General features: G+C 49.7%; 1 protein-coding gene across 2 annotated transcripts in view; it reads left to right on the forward strand.

Annotated features, from left to right (window-relative positions):
• Positions 1 to 6387, forward strand: part of ICA1L (islet cell autoantigen 1 like) — a 56995-nt gene extending 50608 nt beyond the window's left edge. Inside the window, exons 9-11 of one of the 2 annotated variants that reach the window (XM_088462092.1) lie at positions 10 to 246; positions 4578 to 4652; positions 5642 to 6383. In XM_088462092.1, coding sequence (XP_088318218.1) covers positions 10 to 246; positions 4578 to 4652; positions 5642 to 5757 — 428 coding nt within the window. In that variant the 3' untranslated portion in view covers positions 5758 to 6383. Of the gene's footprint in view, positions 1 to 9; positions 247 to 4577; positions 4653 to 5641 lie in introns of both variants that reach the window. The other variant, XM_088462093.1, reaches the window with a different exon arrangement.
• The last annotated feature ends 11811 nt before the right edge of the window (positions 6388 to 18198 follow it).

Raw genomic sequence — 18198 nt, forward strand, 5'->3', positions numbered from 1 at the left:
CACTTACAGAACCCAAGCACCTGCTCCTGGACAACACAGAGGAGGGGGAAGACTTTGATCAGGAGTTCTCCTTCCTACGCCTGCAGCCTCCCATGTCTCCAGACTTTCCTCCAGAAGAGCAGGAGATATTTGGGGGTAGGGGATCAGAAGAGGCGAGCCCATGGGGAAAGCAGCCAGCCAGTGTGTCAGGATTCCTCCCTTCGCAGCTCCTAGACATGAGTCTTCAGTCTGTGGGAGGCCTCAGCGGTAAGTGAATAGGTGACATTTATTCTCTCTGTGTTCTGCAATATAATAATGTATTGGAGTGTTGTACAGGTCTGTAGCACTTTGGTGTAAGTGGATAGAACACACTGACTTGGTTGCATTTGTGTGTCACTGAGCCAATATTTATCTTCAAATTGATGCTCAGATATCCTGTTCTCCAAACCATTCATAGTACAAAGATCTATCTGTATATTTCCTGGTGAATCATTGTGCCCAGAATCCTACCATACATTGCAGGAGTTTATCATACTAACATTGTTTCTTTTTCGTTTACACAATTTCAGTCTATTTACTTTATATTGTGCTGCTTCTTTCTTCTTCAGGGTCCATAGGGTTGCCCTTGGGGTATAGCTGGATCTGGATCCACGAGCACCAGGCAGTTAAAGCTTAAGCTCCCAGGATGCACTGGGTCCATCCTCCTCTATACCCCGCCCCTGAGCCACAGGCTCCTCAGTTTAAGTTGGTGCCCGGCCGGAGTCGGGTCATCGTTAGCGCAGGGGGGCTGATTAGCAGCCCCTAAGCTTAATTTTGAGGTTTCTTTTATATTTTTTAACTTTTAATGACTCTTCAGAGTGGCAGTGTCGGACTGTCCATTGGACGTCCAAGCTGCCGCTTCTACACCCCGCTGGCGCGCGACGCTAGTACAGACCTGGGGATCGTGGCGGGACCCCAGAATCTGTATTAGCCGGGCTCTGGAGGAATCCCATGACTGCTGCCGGATTCCCAGGGATCAGGTAAGTGTACATGCAGTCTCTTGCCTCCGGTCTCGGGACAGACCGGAGACGCCAGCAGTGGCGGCGGGCTACCCCTCTGCGGAGGCATACCCCGTGTGTCCACTAGACCACCAGGGAGTTATGCCGGTAGCGGGAACTGGCGTCCCGGGGGTTAATTGCCAGCCTTCCCTGCCTAGCGGCTCCTCCCCTCAGTGTGCCTTTTCTGCTCGGGTCTGGGGTCACTGAGCTGCTTCCTCCTTTGGCCACTCCTCCTCTGAGGTCTCCAGCGGCCATCTTCCCTGGCACATCGCAGATCTCTGGGGCAGCGTGCGGACCGGTGTTTTTCCTCTATCTGACCAACTGACTAATCATATGGCGGAGGCCTGGCAGTCACCTAGTAAACGGTTCCAGCCACAGAAACGTTTAGCGTCTAGTTATCCATTCCCTGCAAGCAATTGCAAAACGTGGGGAAAATTCCACCTGCGGTGTATTCTCATGTTACTCGCTTGATCAAGAGTGCTACCTTGCCAATGCCGTCCATTACATCCCTAAAGGATCCCACAGACAGGAAGGTGGATACTTGTTTAAAATCAATCTCATCTCTTTCAGGGGAGGTGGCCCGTCCGTCCATGGCTATCTCTTGGGTGCCCAAAGCCATTGAGAGCTGGGCCAATGTGCTGGAAGATGCCTTTCCTGAGGAAGCTCCGGAGGTTCAGAGAGCTTTAGTGGGACAGATGAGGGATGCCGCTTCCTATATTGGAGAAGCATCTTTGGATGCCAGTCTTCTGACTTCCAGAGTATCAGCTGCAGCTGCGTGTGCTCGCCGGTCTTTGTGGTTACGTTCTTGGAGAGCGGATGTGGATTCCAGACCTGGACAAAATTGTAGATACCCTGGCAAAGTCTAAGTCAGCTTTTCTACCATTGGTGGCTGCGCCTTCTAAGGCTAGGACCTCTGCTTTTCGGTACTTTTGAACTCAGGGGAAGTCCAAGGGACAGTCCTTCCTGAAGCAGTCGACAACCACGGCCGCCCCTAAACCAAAGAAGCAGGCCTTGGGCGCTAGAAGCCCTGCTTCCAAGCCAGAGGATAAACCTTCAGCCTGATGGGATGGGCCTCCCTCTGGGGGATCCCAGAATGGAAGGCCGACTTTTTCAATTCGCCCAGTGCTGGTGCACTACCACCACGGATGCTTTGGTACGAGAAGTGGTCTCTCAGAGGTACGCCCTTTCCTTTCGTCACAGACCTCCCCACCAGTTTTTCTGCACGAGTCCTTCTCAGGACAAGACCAAGGCCTTGCAGATTCGGGGAGCCAGAGAGTCCTTGCTGAAAGCAGGGGCCATTGTTCCCGTTCCGCCTTCTCAACGCGGGACGGGTTACTACTCATTGGGTTTCTGAACCAGAAACAGAATAGGGTGTCATTGGCCTATCCTCAACCTAAAGTCACTGAACAAGTTCCTCAGAGTGCCCAAGTTCAGGATGGAAACTTTACGTTCCATCATTCTGGCTATGGAACCGAGGGATTACATGGTCTCCCTTGACATCCAGGACGCTTACCTCCATGTTCCTATAGCGCCTTCACACCAGCGGTATCTGCGATTTGCTATAAGTCAGCACCACTTCCAATTTCAGACTCTGCCCTTTGGCCTCTCCACGGCTCCAAGGGTATTCACCAAAATTATGGCTGTCCTGGCTGCCCATCTGCGGAGCCAGGGTATACGGCTTCTGCCGTATCTCAACGACCTCCTATTGCTGGCAAGCTCTCCGGAGGTACTTCTACAGCATCTGCACCTGACAATCGCTTGTCTGCAATCGCACGGGTGACTGATAAACTGGAAAAATTCCTCACTGATTCCGTCACAAAGGATGGTTCATTTGGGAGCCCTTCTGGATTCTCGTCAGCAAAGGATTTTTCTGACTCCAGAAAAGATTTCCTCCCTACAACTATGAGTGCGCAGTTGCCTGAGGGTTTTGGGGGTCCATGGTGTCGGCGTTCGACATGGTGGAGTATGCCCAGTTCCATTTCAGGCCCCTGCAGGGACTGATTCTATCCAAATGGAACGGGTTACCACACCGGATCCGGACTCAGATGCTAGTATTGTCACCGGAGGTGCGCTTGTTGTATGCTTGGTGGCTTCAGATGTCTCATCTCACCAAGGATCGCCCCTTTTGGATCCCGGACTGGGTTCTGCTCACGACAGATGCCAGTCTCCGGGGTTAGGGTGCAGTGACAGGTCAGCTTTCACTTCAGGGCCATTGGACTGTGGAAGAAGCAGTTCTCCCGATCAACTTTCTGGAACTTCGGGCCATATACAGGGCCTTCCAGTTGTCCGTTCACGCTCTTCGAGGAAGGGCTGTGCAAGTTCAGTCTGACAACGCCACCACGGTGGTGTACAGCAACCATCAAGGGGGGACTCACAGTCAAGCAGCGATGTCAGAGGTGTCACGCATCCTGTCTTGGGCAGATTGCCACCTTCCGGCCATCTCGACAGTCTTCATCCCAGCAGTCCTCAATTGGGAGGCGGACTTCCTCAGCCATCACAACGTGCATCCCGGGGAATGGTGGCTTCACCCAGAGGTGTTTCAACTACTCGTGGACAAGTGGGGACTGCCGGAGGTGGACCTCATGGCCTCCTGTCACAATCACAAGTTGCCCGTGTACAGGTCCAGGACAAGAGATCCGGACGCAAGTGAAGTGGACCTTTCAGTTGGTGTATCTATTCCCTCCAATATCCCTACTTCCTTGGGTCCTTCGGAAATTCAAACAGGACGGCGGCACGCTTCTGTTGGTGGCTCCGGCTTGGCCCAGACTTCCTTGGTACTCCGATCTTCGGAGCCTCTCCATCGACACTCCATTCCTTCTGCCTCAATGTCGTGACCTGTTGTCTCAGACTCCCTGCCTTTACCCGGATCTGTGTCGTCTGTCTTTGACGGCGTGGCTCTTGAGACATCAGTCTTAAGGTCTCTGGGTTTTTCCAGCTCAGTCATCGGCACGATGTTGCAGGCGCGCAAGCCTGCCTCCGCCAGGATTTACCACAGAGTGTGGCATACTTATTTTACTCCCTCTTGTCACAGCACATGACATACTGCAGCAAGATGGGAGGCAGTCACCATGGTATACAAGGGGCATCAGCCACATATGTGTTTACCCGGCCCCACCTGTGGTTATAGCAGTGACTTGGGCATGTGCCCCTCAGCACAGGACAGAACACTGCAAAAAATGCTCCGATGTCACAACAGGAAATCCTGCTACCCAAACCAGGAGCACCAATGTGCCTACTCTTTCTTACCAAGCAGTCTCACCTCCTCCCAGCCAACCCATTAGGTGCTGAAAGCCTCTGCACCACTGCTAGCGTCTGCACAAGGAGAGGTGCAGAAGACTTTGGCTGCGTCTCAGCCATGCGAGTCCATGGTTATGGTTAGTGAAAGATCCAGGTGAACGAGACTACAGGAACACACAGGAAGATGGTGCAGATAGATTGTGTATGTGATGATTGCTTGGCAATGCATGTCTATGTAATGACGTTATCGGGCTGGGAGTAGCCTGGAGCAGGTAATAGATTCCCATCTACTCTATAGTGAATGAACTGTTTCTATACCCTTAGGCTGGACAATGCAAGGCCCGTCTTCCGGTGGCATTAAGGCTTCTGTCATTAAATCACCTGAGCTGCCAGCCAATAGTAAGTACAAATACCGCCCCAGCCGCACCCAATACATGAACCTGACTGCTGCGTCTTATGACATCATCATTAACCCGTATTTATATAGCGACATATTTAGCTTCATCATTTTAATCATAAACTCAACACAGGCAGCACTGTGCAGCAGCACTACCAACCACTGTGCCACCATATCTTTATAACCAGATCCGTGTTATTCGGCTGTCACTATAGAAAGTTGGCTACAATCCTGCAGTCTGGTGTAATGACGCTCTCAGATCAGTTCTCATTGTAATGTAGACCGGGGCAGTGGGCCGCTCAGGATTGCCCATCCCTGTTCTAAGGGTTCAGACAGATGGGCAGCATTGTAACTGGACCGCTGCTGAACAGCCTACAGGTACCCACATAGGTGGTAGTGGAAACCGCTGGTGAATCATGCATATTACCATGTCTGTTTCGCCAATAGTGTTCCCTGTAGCTTACGTGAAAAGTGGGCACATTGGTTTGTTCACATGTCGCTGGGGGTCAGTTACATTTCTCTGTGCGAGTACAGAGATGACCCATATGCCACCTTCCCCGGGAACCAATCTGTGGCCGCTCCCCCTTTGTGCCACCTTGTGGGTTATTCCTCCTCTGTGATTATTAGATGGATGCTGTTGATTCCTGGAACTGCCGCATCGTGGGTTCGAGCCTCGCTGTTTTTAGCGCCATCTTTACACTCAGTGCTAGATTGCTGCAGTCTAATTGGCTGGCTCATCACTTCTAAGGTGTACAGAGTGATTACACGTTATGCTATAGGCCCCACTTACCCATGGCCTGATGAGAATAGATAAAGGAAGAGGTTAGTATGGCCAGACATCGGCAATATCATCTCACCTTGTATCCACGCAGTTATTTCAGTTTCGCTGTCTCCAGCCCCAAACATGTTCTCCATCATGCCAGCAGCAGGAACCCAGGCATTGTTTGTCCATTTCCCATAGTCACTACTAACGTTCCCCTGTCTCTTGCAGGCCTGAAGCCAGGAAGTACAGATATGTCAGCGTGGTTAAACATGTTTGCAGATCTTGACCCACTTGCAAGTCCTGATGCCACCAACCACTCAGACAATGAACCTTTCAGTGCGTGACCGGAGACGGGGGAAGATGATGTAAAAGGATCGCTGTTTTCCCCGGAGTCTCCTGCTCTAATTTACAAAAATACTTTTTGAGCTCTCCTGGAGCATAACAAACCACTTAAAGTGCTTTTACTGACATTCCTCTCCCTCCCCAGTCTGTGATACTTTACACACCCGGAGCCAACATTGTAGTCTGGCCGCCTCTCACGGGAAGGGGTTCTATGCACATGGAATACGGATGCTCTGTAATCTGGCTGCAGGTTTTCTCCCTCATGGTCACAAAACTCTCATTCAGTATCCTCACTTATTTCACATTGTAAGATGGCCGCTATAGGTAACCGGACATACCGTGGCGGCTGTACATTCAGTGCGCTGAGTGGATGATCGCTCAGCTGGTCTAATTAGGGGCATACCACCCTGAGTGTTACTTACACCCCACAAGCACTGGCGCTGATGCCCCATAGTGTACAAGTAATGTGACTGAAAGCTGAACCACGGTCGGCCACAAGGTTGATAGATTTATAAGGAAAATTTACTATCCTAATAAATAAAAACTGTTGACGTTCTCTTTCTGTCTGTGTGATATGTTCAGCGAGACACTGGTGTCAGATCCACGGAACATAGCACAGGACCACCGTATCCATCTGTGTATACATTTATTCTAACACCCCCACCCATTGTACACACTACACATTAAAGATTTTAATTGAATTTTTAAAATAAACAACAAGAGTGATTAATATTCTCAGAAACTAAATAAAAAACAAGAGATATGGTAAGAACTTACCTTTGTTATCTCTGTTTCTACGAAGTCCATAGGGTCCACAGGGTTGACCTTGGGGTATAGGTTGGGAACCAAATCCGGGCACCACGCAGTTAAAGCTTTTAGCTCCCAGGATGCACTTGGGTCCACTCTCCCTATAACCCCACCCCCCAGCCAGAGGCACCTCAGTTTGTAAGTAGCCAAAGGCCGGAGGAGGAGAGAAAAAGAGAGAGAAAACTGGAACACTCTAGAACCATACTCACAGAAAAGGAGACGGGAAACCGGTGACCAGTAACACAGCCCATATGAAGCCAGGTGCGTCAGGGCGGGCGCCCTGTGGACCCTATGGACTTCGTAGAAACAGAGATAACAAAGGTAAGTTCTTACCATATCTCTTGTTTTCTACTTCAGGGTCCATAGGGGGTCCACAGGGTTGACCTTGGGGATGTCCCAAAGCAGTTCAACCAAGGGTGGGGACGCTCCTGTGCTGAGAGGAGAATCCGTCGCCAAAAAGGAAGCATCCTGAGAGGCAAAGGAAACCAATGCCTAGAACCTTAAAAAGGTATGGACAGAAGACCACGTGGACACCTAGTAAGGCAAAACAGCCGAGGCGCCACGACGAGCCGCCCACGAGGGTTACACGGCCCGAGAAAAAAACAAGCCTCAACGACAGAAATGCCTACCTATGGGTAGGCCCCTGAGGAAGACATACGAGGCCATCCAGTCAACATTTCATTATAGGCCGGCCATCGTTTCCTGTTAAAACCAGAAACCGCAAACCACCAATAAGGAGTCCGATTACCATAAGGAACTTGAACGGATCACATAAAGCCAAAGAGGCCGGACCACAGTCCATGTGGCCACACCAGCCGAGATGGTATGGCCATTCAGTTCCCAGTCCTAAGTTCCAGAATAATATGGAACCTAAAAACCACTTTAAGAAGAAATACAGGGCGAGAGCAACTCACACCCTGACCTGATGCCCTCCAGAAGAGGGAGCCACATGAGAACGCTCCCAATTCAGACACTCTCCTGGTTGATTTAAACACCCTGAGAGAGAGAGAGCTTAAACAATAGACCATGTAATGGCTATCACAACCAGCGGTTCCATTGACTGTCCCCGGAGGGAACAAAGAACCACTACTAACTCCCCAGGAGTCCCTAGGGAGGACAAGTGGAGACATAATCCAGAAAACACTCCAAAGGATGAACTGGATACCAGAGCGGAGCAATTCCATATCTTAACCATACCGACAGTGTAGAGATCCGCACTGTCAGGAAGGCCAGGCCAAGGGTGAAACCCAAGCCAGCTGGAAGGAATGCCAGAATATCTGGAAATCCTGGACACCGGAGGATCGTATCGACAGGTACGATACCATAAGAATTATGTATGCCACAGTCCGTGGCAGATCCCAGCAGTCTGGCCTATCTGCTCTAAACATCTCAATGAAGACAGAGCCAGGGAAGCCCGAGGACCACAGTAGGGGCGCAGTTAAAGACAAGCGATCCAGATCCAGGGAAAAACAAGGACCCTGAGACAACAGGTCCAGATAGTGAAGCAGTAGGAACGGAGCATCGATGAGGAGACTCCGAAAATCTTAGTACCAGTGATTTCTGGGACGACCTGGAGCCCCCAGAAGGAAAGCCCCTCCGTCTCGAATTAAACTTCCGAAGACCTCGAGGAAGAAGGGAGACCGGAGGACACAGGTACACAAAGTGGAAGGACCACTTCACTGACAAAGAGTCACTGAAGGTAGCTTCAGTACTCCTAGAGCTGGACTGTAACACCGGTAATGTGTGATCGAGTCAGAAGGCCATGGGGATCAATCCCCTCAGGGAGGCCCCCTCTGCTCACCAGGAGTTGAAACCTCTCTTGGAGAAGAGACTAGTCCCCGGGATGCACGCCGTGACGGCTGAGGAAGCCCGCTTCCCAATGGAGAGCTCCGGGAATAAACACCGCAGAGTTGGCCAGGAGAAGACCCTTGGACTATGTCAGAATGGGTGACATTCCTAACATTGCCACCCAACTACCAGTGTTGCCTAGACTGAAGCCACTGTTGTGACACTGTCGGACTGAACCTATTCAGGTTTACCGTGACAAATGGGTTAGGCCAGAGTGAAAGTCCAAGACAGCTTAAAGTATCAACAAGTTAAGTGGCAGGGCAGAAGCGACAGACGTCCAACTGCCCCGAAACGAATGCGGACCAGACACTGTCTTTAGCAAAGAACACCCTGGACGAGATGGCCATAGCCACCCGGACAGAGACCAACTCGCCTCCGGAGAAAGTATCATCGTTCGAACAGCGATCCGATGGAAAAAACTCGATCCATCTGGAGGGGAGTCAATTATGGCAAGGCCTGGAATGGAACTGAGCACATTCCACCCTACCAAAAGGTAGACACTCTGGTAGACCGCGCATCACAAAGAGTAATGACATATGTCGACTGCGTAGATATCCGCACACTCGAAGTTGTAGAGTGGAGATCTTGTCTTACGCCAGAAAAATTCTCAGATTCTGAGAATCCAGCAGTGCTCCCAGATGAAGAAAACCCTGTGAGGGATGCAGGGAGGACTTTTTCTCCGTTGACTAATTATCTGTGCCGAGAAGAAGCCCCGGTTATCCTGACCTGGCGGTAAAGTACCTTGGTGATCCTGCTAAAAGCAGGAGACCGTCCAGAGAAAGGAGCATTCGGATACACTGAACAGGTGAACTGTCAGAAAATCCATAAAGCTGGTAAACCCCGGTGGAGTTGAGGACAGCCCCAAAAGGCAGAGCCCGAAACTTACAAGTGTTGCTGTGGCACAGCAAACCTGAACCCATGCTGATGAGAGGGCTCTGTATGTACCCGTAGGTACGTATCCTGAATACTCGGATATACCATAAAATCCCCAGGTTCCAAACGTCGGATGATGGAGCATGGACGATTCCACCTGAGTCCAGGCACCGTTGGAATCTGATTCAGGGATTTGAGACAGAGTATAGGCAAATGAGGACCAGTCGGTCACCGCCCCAGAAAGAAAGTAGAACAACCAGGCCCTCACTGAGATAGTGAGGTTGGCCGAAATAGCTCTGCTTACCACAAAGACTGTATAGCTTTCTGGGATTGTAAGGCCCTGATCAGTTCTGAAGAAGGGCCCGTGTAACAATGCCTGTGAGGAGGCTGCATGAGCAATGAGAGGCCGTTGAGAATCAGTACCTCACTCTGGAAATTCCCCAGATGTAGACCTGTCCCGTCAGGCTGAGGGTATATCCTCAGGTGTAGAAACAGGGTCGTCCGGAAGTCCAGGACTGCTCGGTACTGGATATGGTGGCCCCCGTGGAGGCCGACAGCCTAGGAAAAAACAGGCCTTTAGGCTGACCCTGAGGACAAAAAGACTTAACAGAGTTAGTCCGAATGTAGTGGGAGTAGCTAAAGACGGTATCTCCCCATTAGTGATACTGCCAATGATGCAACGATCTTGTCAAGGTCAGGACCAAACAAGAACTTCCCCATGGAAGGAGTGTGCACCTCTGCTTTCCCATAACGCAGCCATAGGCTACTGCGGCGGATACAGACGCCGCCGAAACCCTGAAAGTTAGAAGACCGGCATCCCATGAGGTAATCCCACATATGACCACTGCATATTTTGTGAGCGGCAAAAAGATATTTGAACCTCAGACGTGTTGGAGGGGAAAAACGTCACAAAAGCATCACCATGCGATGGCCATGGTAGGACGGGCAACAGGCCCTGAAAACTAGTACATTGATTTCAGGCAAAGTTACCACCTACGGATCCGTAAAATCCGTCCAGGCCGGGATGGGAGGCGTATTAATGCCTGTAACCCGATGATTAACATACAAATCCATCCCAGAAGGGGATTTCCATTACTTGTGAGGACCCTCAGGGAATGGGAAACAGGAGGCCTTTGTGACTCCTCGTATCTGGGGACAGCCAGACTCCCACTATGAGATCCACCCTTGGGCAGAAAACGGGAGATGTATGATACAGGTGCAGGATCGACATTCTCTATATCCAGAATGAGCCTGGCTACCAGCCCCAAAGCAGGGATAATAATACTTGAGATCGGCTCCCCCCATGTGAGAGGGAAAGAGCCGAATATACCATCCAGTTCACGGCAGAGCCACTGGTCAGTAACCACAGGGCGTATATCACGCCAATTAGTATTTCGTATAAAACGACATCCACCAGGGTGGCCGTTGTGGTAATCCCTGCAAGGGGAATGACAGACCGATGTGGTATCGGAGGTAATTCATGTACTGTGAAAAACCCCGGCGGGGAGCGACAGTCTGTTGCACAGGGGTAAATTGCGAGATACCCCGAGTTCAAAAGGGCAGTATGGTGAAGTAACTCCAAGCGAGTGACGACAATGGGGCCCGCCCGGCGATCCTCAAAGGAGAGGATCCTGAGAAACAACGCCCTTTAAGGGGGTCGTGCAAGGGGCCCCGCACCAGATGGTGCCGCATACATAAACCTTTCTGAGTTAAAATCCTCCGCACTAATTCCTGCAGGCTATGACTTGCAGGATAGCAATAATGGGTGCAGTATCGTGTGCAATCTCCTGGTCAGATATATCTGACTATCTTGACGGAAATATTAAGCAGCGCCATACCGGTCCTGACTGACGCTAAGATTAGCTGCAGGGACCCATTATCAGCGTATGCAACTCACAGTTCCATCTAAAATATGGCAACGTGCAGCACGTAACAGTATGTGACAAACCTCACAGATATTAACAAATATATATATGTGAGGTCTCAGAACCACCCCAGGTACACCTGTATTAGGGCAGATAAAGAAAAGGGATAGACATACACTGACAGGTGAGAGAAGAAAGTACAGACAGTCAGCACTAGCAAAAGTCACATACAATGCAGAAAAATATATATACATACATAAGCATGACATATAATATACTGCACAATGTCGCTACATTCAACTGCCCAGATTCAGTGTCTGGGAAGGCTATAGCGCTGTGTACACTCACCCAAAATGGCCAGGTACGCAGGGGGACTGGGCTCACTGACATCCTAAGAGTTCTGCAGCACCACAGAATATACAGACTCAGAGGCACACAGATATACAGGTGTATATGGCCACTGGAGACCTCAGAAGAAGCGTGGCCCGCGGAGGAAGCAGCTCAGCGACGCCAGACTGTATTATTGAAAGGCGCGCTGAGCTGAGGGGAGGAGCCGCTAGACAGGGAAGGCTTCCTCCCCTGGCTAGCAATTGACCCCCCGGGATGCCGGCTCCCGCTGCCGCTATAATCCCTGGTGGGCTGTGGACACGCGGGGTATGCCTCCATGGAGGGGGAGCCCGCCGCTAGCGCCTCCGGTCTGTCCCCAGAGACCGGAGGCATAAGGCTGCATATTCACACGTGGATCACCGCAAGCGGTGACCACGCGACTTACCTGTCCCCGTCGATCCGGCAGCAGCCCAGGGATTCCTCCAGAGCCCGGCTAGTACAGACTCTGGGGTCCCGCTGCGATCCCCAGATCTGTACTGGCGTCGCAGCGCCGGCGGGGTGTAGGAGCGGCAGCTCAGACGTCCATTGGACAGTCTGATGCTGCCGCTCTGAAAGAGTAGTAAAAAATAATAAAACAAAACTCTTTTAAGCTTAGGGGCTGCTAAGCAGCCCCCCTGCAGTAACGGTGACCCAACTCCGGCCGGGCACCAACTTAAACTGAGGTGCCTCTGGCTGGGGGGCGGGGTTATAGGGAGAGTGGACCCAAGTGCACCCTGGGAGCTAAAAGCTTTAACTGCGTGGTGCCCGGATTTGGTTCCCAACCTATACCCCAAGGTCAACCCTGTGGACCCCCTATGGACCCTGAAGTAGAAATGTAATTTCATTATTAACACATAAAAAAAGCATTTGTGACTCTTGTCACCCCTCACTGCCAGCTCTGACAGATATACAGATGTGCCAGGTCCTGTGAGACTCTGCTAGCTCAGGGCGTCTCTTCTGTTGAAAATGTCTGTCGCAACATGGTGTTACTATGACACACCAGGAGACTCTGCTAATGAATGTGACACCTGTATATCTGTGTGCTCCTGAGTCTGTATATGGGAGACTGTGCTGAGTAATGTGATATGTGACACCTGTATATCTGTGTGCTCCTGAGTCTGTATATGGGAGACTGCGCTGAGTAATGTGATATGTGACACCTGTATATCTGTGTGCTCCTGAGTCTGTATATGGGAGACTGCGCTGAGTAATGTGATATGTGACACCTGTATATCTGTGTGCTCCTGAGTCTGTATATAGGAGACTGTGCTGAGTAATGTGATATGTGACACCTGTATATCTGTGTGCTCCTGAGTCTGTATATAGGAGACTGTGCTGAGTAATGTGATATGTGACACCTGTATATCTGTGTGCTCCTGAGTCTGTATATAGGAGACTGCGCTGAGTAATGTGACACCTGTATATCTGTGTGCTCCTGAGTCTGTATATAGGAGACTGCGCTGAGTAATGTGACACCTGTATATCTGTGTGCTCCTGAGTCTGTATATAGGAGACTGCGCTGAGTAATGTGATATGTGACACCTGTATATCTGTGTGCTCCTGAGTCTGTATATAGGAGACTGTGCTGAGTAATGTGATATGTGACACCTGTATATCTGTGTGCTCCTGAGTCTGTATATAGGAGACTGTGCTGAGTAATGTGATATGTGACACCTGTATATCTGTGTGCTCCTGAGTCTGTATATGGGAGACTGCGCTGAGTAATGTGATATGTGACACCTGTATATCTGTGTGCTCCTGAGTCTGTATATAGGAGACTGCGCTGAGTAATGTGATATGTGACACCTGTATATCTGTGTGCTCCTGAGTCTGTATATAGGAGACTGCGCTGAGTAATGTGATAAGTGAAACCTGTATATCTGTGTGCTCCTGAGTCTGAATATGGGAGACTGCGCTGAGTAATGTGATATGTGACACCTGTATATCTGTGTGCTCCTGAGTCTGTATATGGGAGACTGCGCTGAGTAATGTGATATGTGACACCTGTATATCTGTGTGCTCCTGAGTCTGTATATAGGAGACTGCGCTGAGTAATGTGATAAGTGAAACCTGTATATCTGTGTGCTCCTGAGTCTGAATATGGGAGACTGCGCTGAGTAATGTGATATGTGACACCTGTATATCTGTGTGCTCCTGAGTCTGTATATGGGAGACTGCGCTGAGTAATGTGATATGTGACACCTGTATATCTGTGTGCTCCTGAGTCTGTATATGGGAGACTGCGCTGAGTAATGTGATATGTGACACCTGTATATCTGTGTGCTCCTGAGTCTGTATATAGGAGACTGTGCTGAGTAATGTGATATGTGACACCTGTATATCTGTGTGCTCCTGAGTCTGTATATAGGAGACTGCGCTGAGTAATGTGATAGGTGACACCTGTATATCTGTGTGCTCCTGAGTCTGTATATAGGAGACTGCGCTGAGTAATGTGACACCTGTATATCTGTGTGCTCCTGAGTCTGTATATAGGAGACTGCGCTGAGTAATGTGATATGTGACACCTGTATATCTGTGTGCTCCTGAGTCTGTATATGGGAGACTGCGCTGAGTAATGTGATATGTGACACCTGTATATATGTGTGCTCCTGAGTCTGTATATAGGAGACTGCGCTGAGTAATGTGATATGTGACACCTGTATATCTGTGTGCTCCTGAGTCTGTATATAGGAGACTGCGCTGAGTAATGTGATATGTGACACCTGTATATATGTGTGCTCCTGAGTCTGTATATAGGAGACTGCGCTGAGTAATGTGATATGTGACACCTGTATATCTGTGTGCTCCTGAGTCTGTATATGGGAGACTGCGCTGAGTAATGTGATATGTGACACCTGTATATCTGTGTGCTCCTGAGTCTGTATATGGGAGACTGCGCTGAGTAATGTGGTATGTGACACCTGTATATCTGTGTGCTCCTGAGTCTGTATATAGGAGTCTGCGCTGAGTAATGTGATATGTGACACCTGTATATCTGTGTGCTCCTGAGTCTGTATATGGGAGACTGCGCTGAGTAATGTGATATGTGACACCTGTATATCTGTGTGCTCCTGAGTCTGTATATGGGAGACTGCGCTGAGTAATGTGATATGTGACACCTGTATATCTGTGTGCTCCTGAGTCTGTATATAGGAGACTGTGCTGAGTAATGTGATATGTGACACCTGTATATCTGTGTGCTCCTGAGTCTGTATATAGGAGACTGCGCTGAGTAATGTGATAGGTGACACCTGTATATCTGTGTGCTCCTGAGTCTGTATATAGGAGACTGCGCTGAGTAATGTGACACCTGTATATCGGTGTGCTCCTGAGTCTGTATATGGGAGACTGCACTGAGTAATGTGATATGTGACACCAGTATATCTGTGTGCTCCTGAGTCTGTATATGGGAGACTGTGCTGAGTAATGTGATATGTGACACCTGTATTTTTGAGCCTCATGGCAAAGGCCGTGAATACTTTGTACATGTGATTTTAGGTTGTTTTTTTTTTTAATTAAGCTAGCAAAAATCTCAACTTTTTACACATTGTCATTATGGGGTACTGTGTGTAGAATTTTGAGGACAAAATTTAATTTCTTCCATTTTGGAATAAGGCTGTAACAACAAAATGTGGAAAAAGTGAAGCGCTGTGAATACTTTCTGGATGCACTGTATGTATATGGACAAATTAGCACTAGTCCTTTTCCACCCAAAGTACATTAATTACCATTGAGGAAATTATACTTTCTTCGCTGTCAGCAACCAACCAACCAATGACAAAATGAATGTTATGGTAAGAACTTACCTGGGTTAACTCTTATTTCTTCGAAGTCCATAACGTACACAGGGAGACCTTGGGGTATAGCTGGATCTGGATACCAGGCACCACACAGTTAAACTTTGCTCCCAGGATGCACTGGTCCATCCTCCTCTATACCCCATCCGTTAGCCAGAGGCACCTCAGTTTGTAAGTAGCCAAAAGGTCGGAGGAGGAAAAAGAGAGAGGGAAGACTGGAACACTCGAGAATCACACTCACATAGAAGGAGACGGAAAATCGGTGACCAGCCAAATAGCCCATATGAAGCCTGATGTGTCAGCGCAGATGCACTGTGGACCATAAGGACTGCGAAGAACGTTAACCAAGGTATGTTCTTACCATAACGCATTTTCTTCTTCAGGGTCCATAGGCTCCACAGGGAGACCTTGGGGATTGGGTCAAAGCAGTCCTTTTAAGGGTGGGAACGCTCTTGCGCTGAGAGGAGAATCCAGCGCCCAAAAGGAAGCATCCCGAGAGGCGAAGGTATCAAATGCATAGAACCTTAGAAAGGTCTGAATGGAAGACCACGTGGCGCCTTACAAAGCTGAACAACCGAGGCGCCATGGCGAGCTGCCCACAGACCAAGTAGAATGAGCAGTAACAGAAGCCGGAACAGGCAAGCCTGCCTGTGTGCAAGCCTCTGAAACAGTCATACGAAGCCATCTGGCCAATGTTTGTTTATTGGCTGGCCATCCTTTCTTGTGAAATCTGTAGAGCACAAATAAGGAGCCTGATTTCCTAAGACAACTTGTCCGGTCTACATACATCTGGAGAGCACGGACCACATCCAATGAGGCCTCACCTGCCAAGAGATCAGGTGACAAAGGCTGATACAATAATTTCCTGACTAATATGGATATTAGAAACCACTTTAGGAAGAAATTCAGGGCGCGTGTGAAGCACAGCCCTGTCCAGGTGAAATATCAGAAAGGGAGGACAACAGGAGAGCGTCCCCAATTCTGACACTGAGATCCACCAAATCTAGCGGTTCAAATGGAGGACCCTGGAGGGCCCGAAGAACCACCAAATCCCATGAAGCCACAGGTGGGACAAAGGGAGGTTGAATCTGGAGAACACCCTATAGAAAGGTGTGGATATCTGGGAGCGGAGCTATCCTTCGTTGGAACCACACTGACAGTGCGGAGACATGTACGTTCAATGAAGCCAGGCGAAGGTAGAGGTCCAATCCTGCTTGAAGGAATGCCAGAATCCTGGAAGCACCTGAGGGTTGTAATCCCGAGAGCAACACCACTGGAAATATGTATTCCACAGTCTGTAGTATATTCTGTCTGAAGCAGGCTTGCGTGCTTGGAGCATCGTTCCGATGACTGAGCTAGAGAACCCCTTGGACCTTAGGAGGGATGTCTCAAGAGCGACGCCGTCAAAGAGACTATCCAGGTCCGGTTAAAGGCAAGGACCCTGAGACAACAGGTCCGGACGTTGAGGCAGCAGGAACGGAGTGTCAATGGATAGACTCCGAAGATCTGAGTACCAATGACGTCTTGGCCAAGCTGGAGCCACCAGCAGGACTGTGCTTCCGTCTTGCTTGAACTTCCAAAGAACCAGAGGAAGCAGGGATACTGGAGGACAGAGGTACATAAACTGGAAGACCCACTTTACCGACAGAGTGTCCACCAAGCTTGCTTCGGCATCTCTTGTTCTGGATCCGTACACTGGTAACTTGTGATTGTGTCTGGAGGCCCCATTTGTCCACTAGGAGTTGAAACACCTCTTGGTGAAGAGACCAATACCATGGATGCACATCGTGAGGGCTGAGGAAGTCCGTTTACCAATTGAGAACTCCTGGAATGAACACTGCCAAAATTGCCAGGAGGTGGCACTTCGCCCATGTCAGAATACATGACACTTCTGTCATTGCTGCCAGTCTTTGAGTGCCTCCCTGATGGTTGATGTAAACCACTGTGGTGGCATTGTCGGACTGAACCTGCACGGATTCTCCGTGAAGAATGTGAATTGCCAAGTTCCAATATGTTAATGGACAGGGCCGCTTCGACTTCTGCCCAACAGCCCTGAAATGGGTGGGGACTGGTTACTGCACCCCAGCCCCGGAGACTTTAGTCTGTCATGAGGAGAACCCAGTGCGGGACCTTAAAGGGGCGACTTGTGGTGAGATGAGGTGGCAGGAGCCACCAATACACAGACAAGCACACCTCTGGAGAGAGCACCATCGTCTGAGCCTTGATCCAGTGGCCTAAGCCTCTCCATTTGGAAAGGATCAGCGCCTGCAGGGGCCTTGAATGAAACTGAGCATTTTCCACCATGTCATATGTGGACACCAATGACCCTAGAACCTGGCGAGTGTATTGACACCCGATGGCTGCGGAGGAATCTGCGCACTCGCAGTGAGATCTTTTCTGGAGTTAGGAAGATTCTCTGCTGGTGAGAATTCAGAAAGGCTCCCAAATGAACCATCCTTTTGTGAGGGAATTAGGGAGGACTTTTTCCAATTGATTAGCCACCCGTACGCTTGTAGACAAGCAATTGTCAGGTGTAGGCGGTGTTGAAGCACCTCTGGAGAACCCGCCAGCAGGAGAACGTTGTCCAGGTACGGCAGGAGTCGTATACCCTGACTCCGCAGATAAGCTGCCATGACAGCCATAACTTTCATAAAGACCCTTGGAGCCGTGGCTAGGCCAAAGGGCATAGCTTGAAACTGGAAGTGGTGGTGCAGCATAGCAAACCGTAGATAATGCTGGTGAGAAGACGTTATGGGGATATGCAGGTAAGCATCCTGCTTGTCCAGGGAGACCATGTAATCCCCAGGTTCCAGAGCCAGTATGATGGAACGTAAAGTTTCCATCCTGAACTTGGGCACTCTGAGGAACTTGTTCAGAGATTTGAAGT

Source organism: Taudactylus pleione, unplaced genomic scaffold, assembly GCF_031769625.1.
Source record: "Taudactylus pleione unplaced genomic scaffold, aTauple2 ptg001149l, whole genome shotgun sequence".
Taxonomy (NCBI): domain Eukaryota; kingdom Metazoa; phylum Chordata; class Amphibia; order Anura; family Myobatrachidae; genus Taudactylus; species Taudactylus pleione.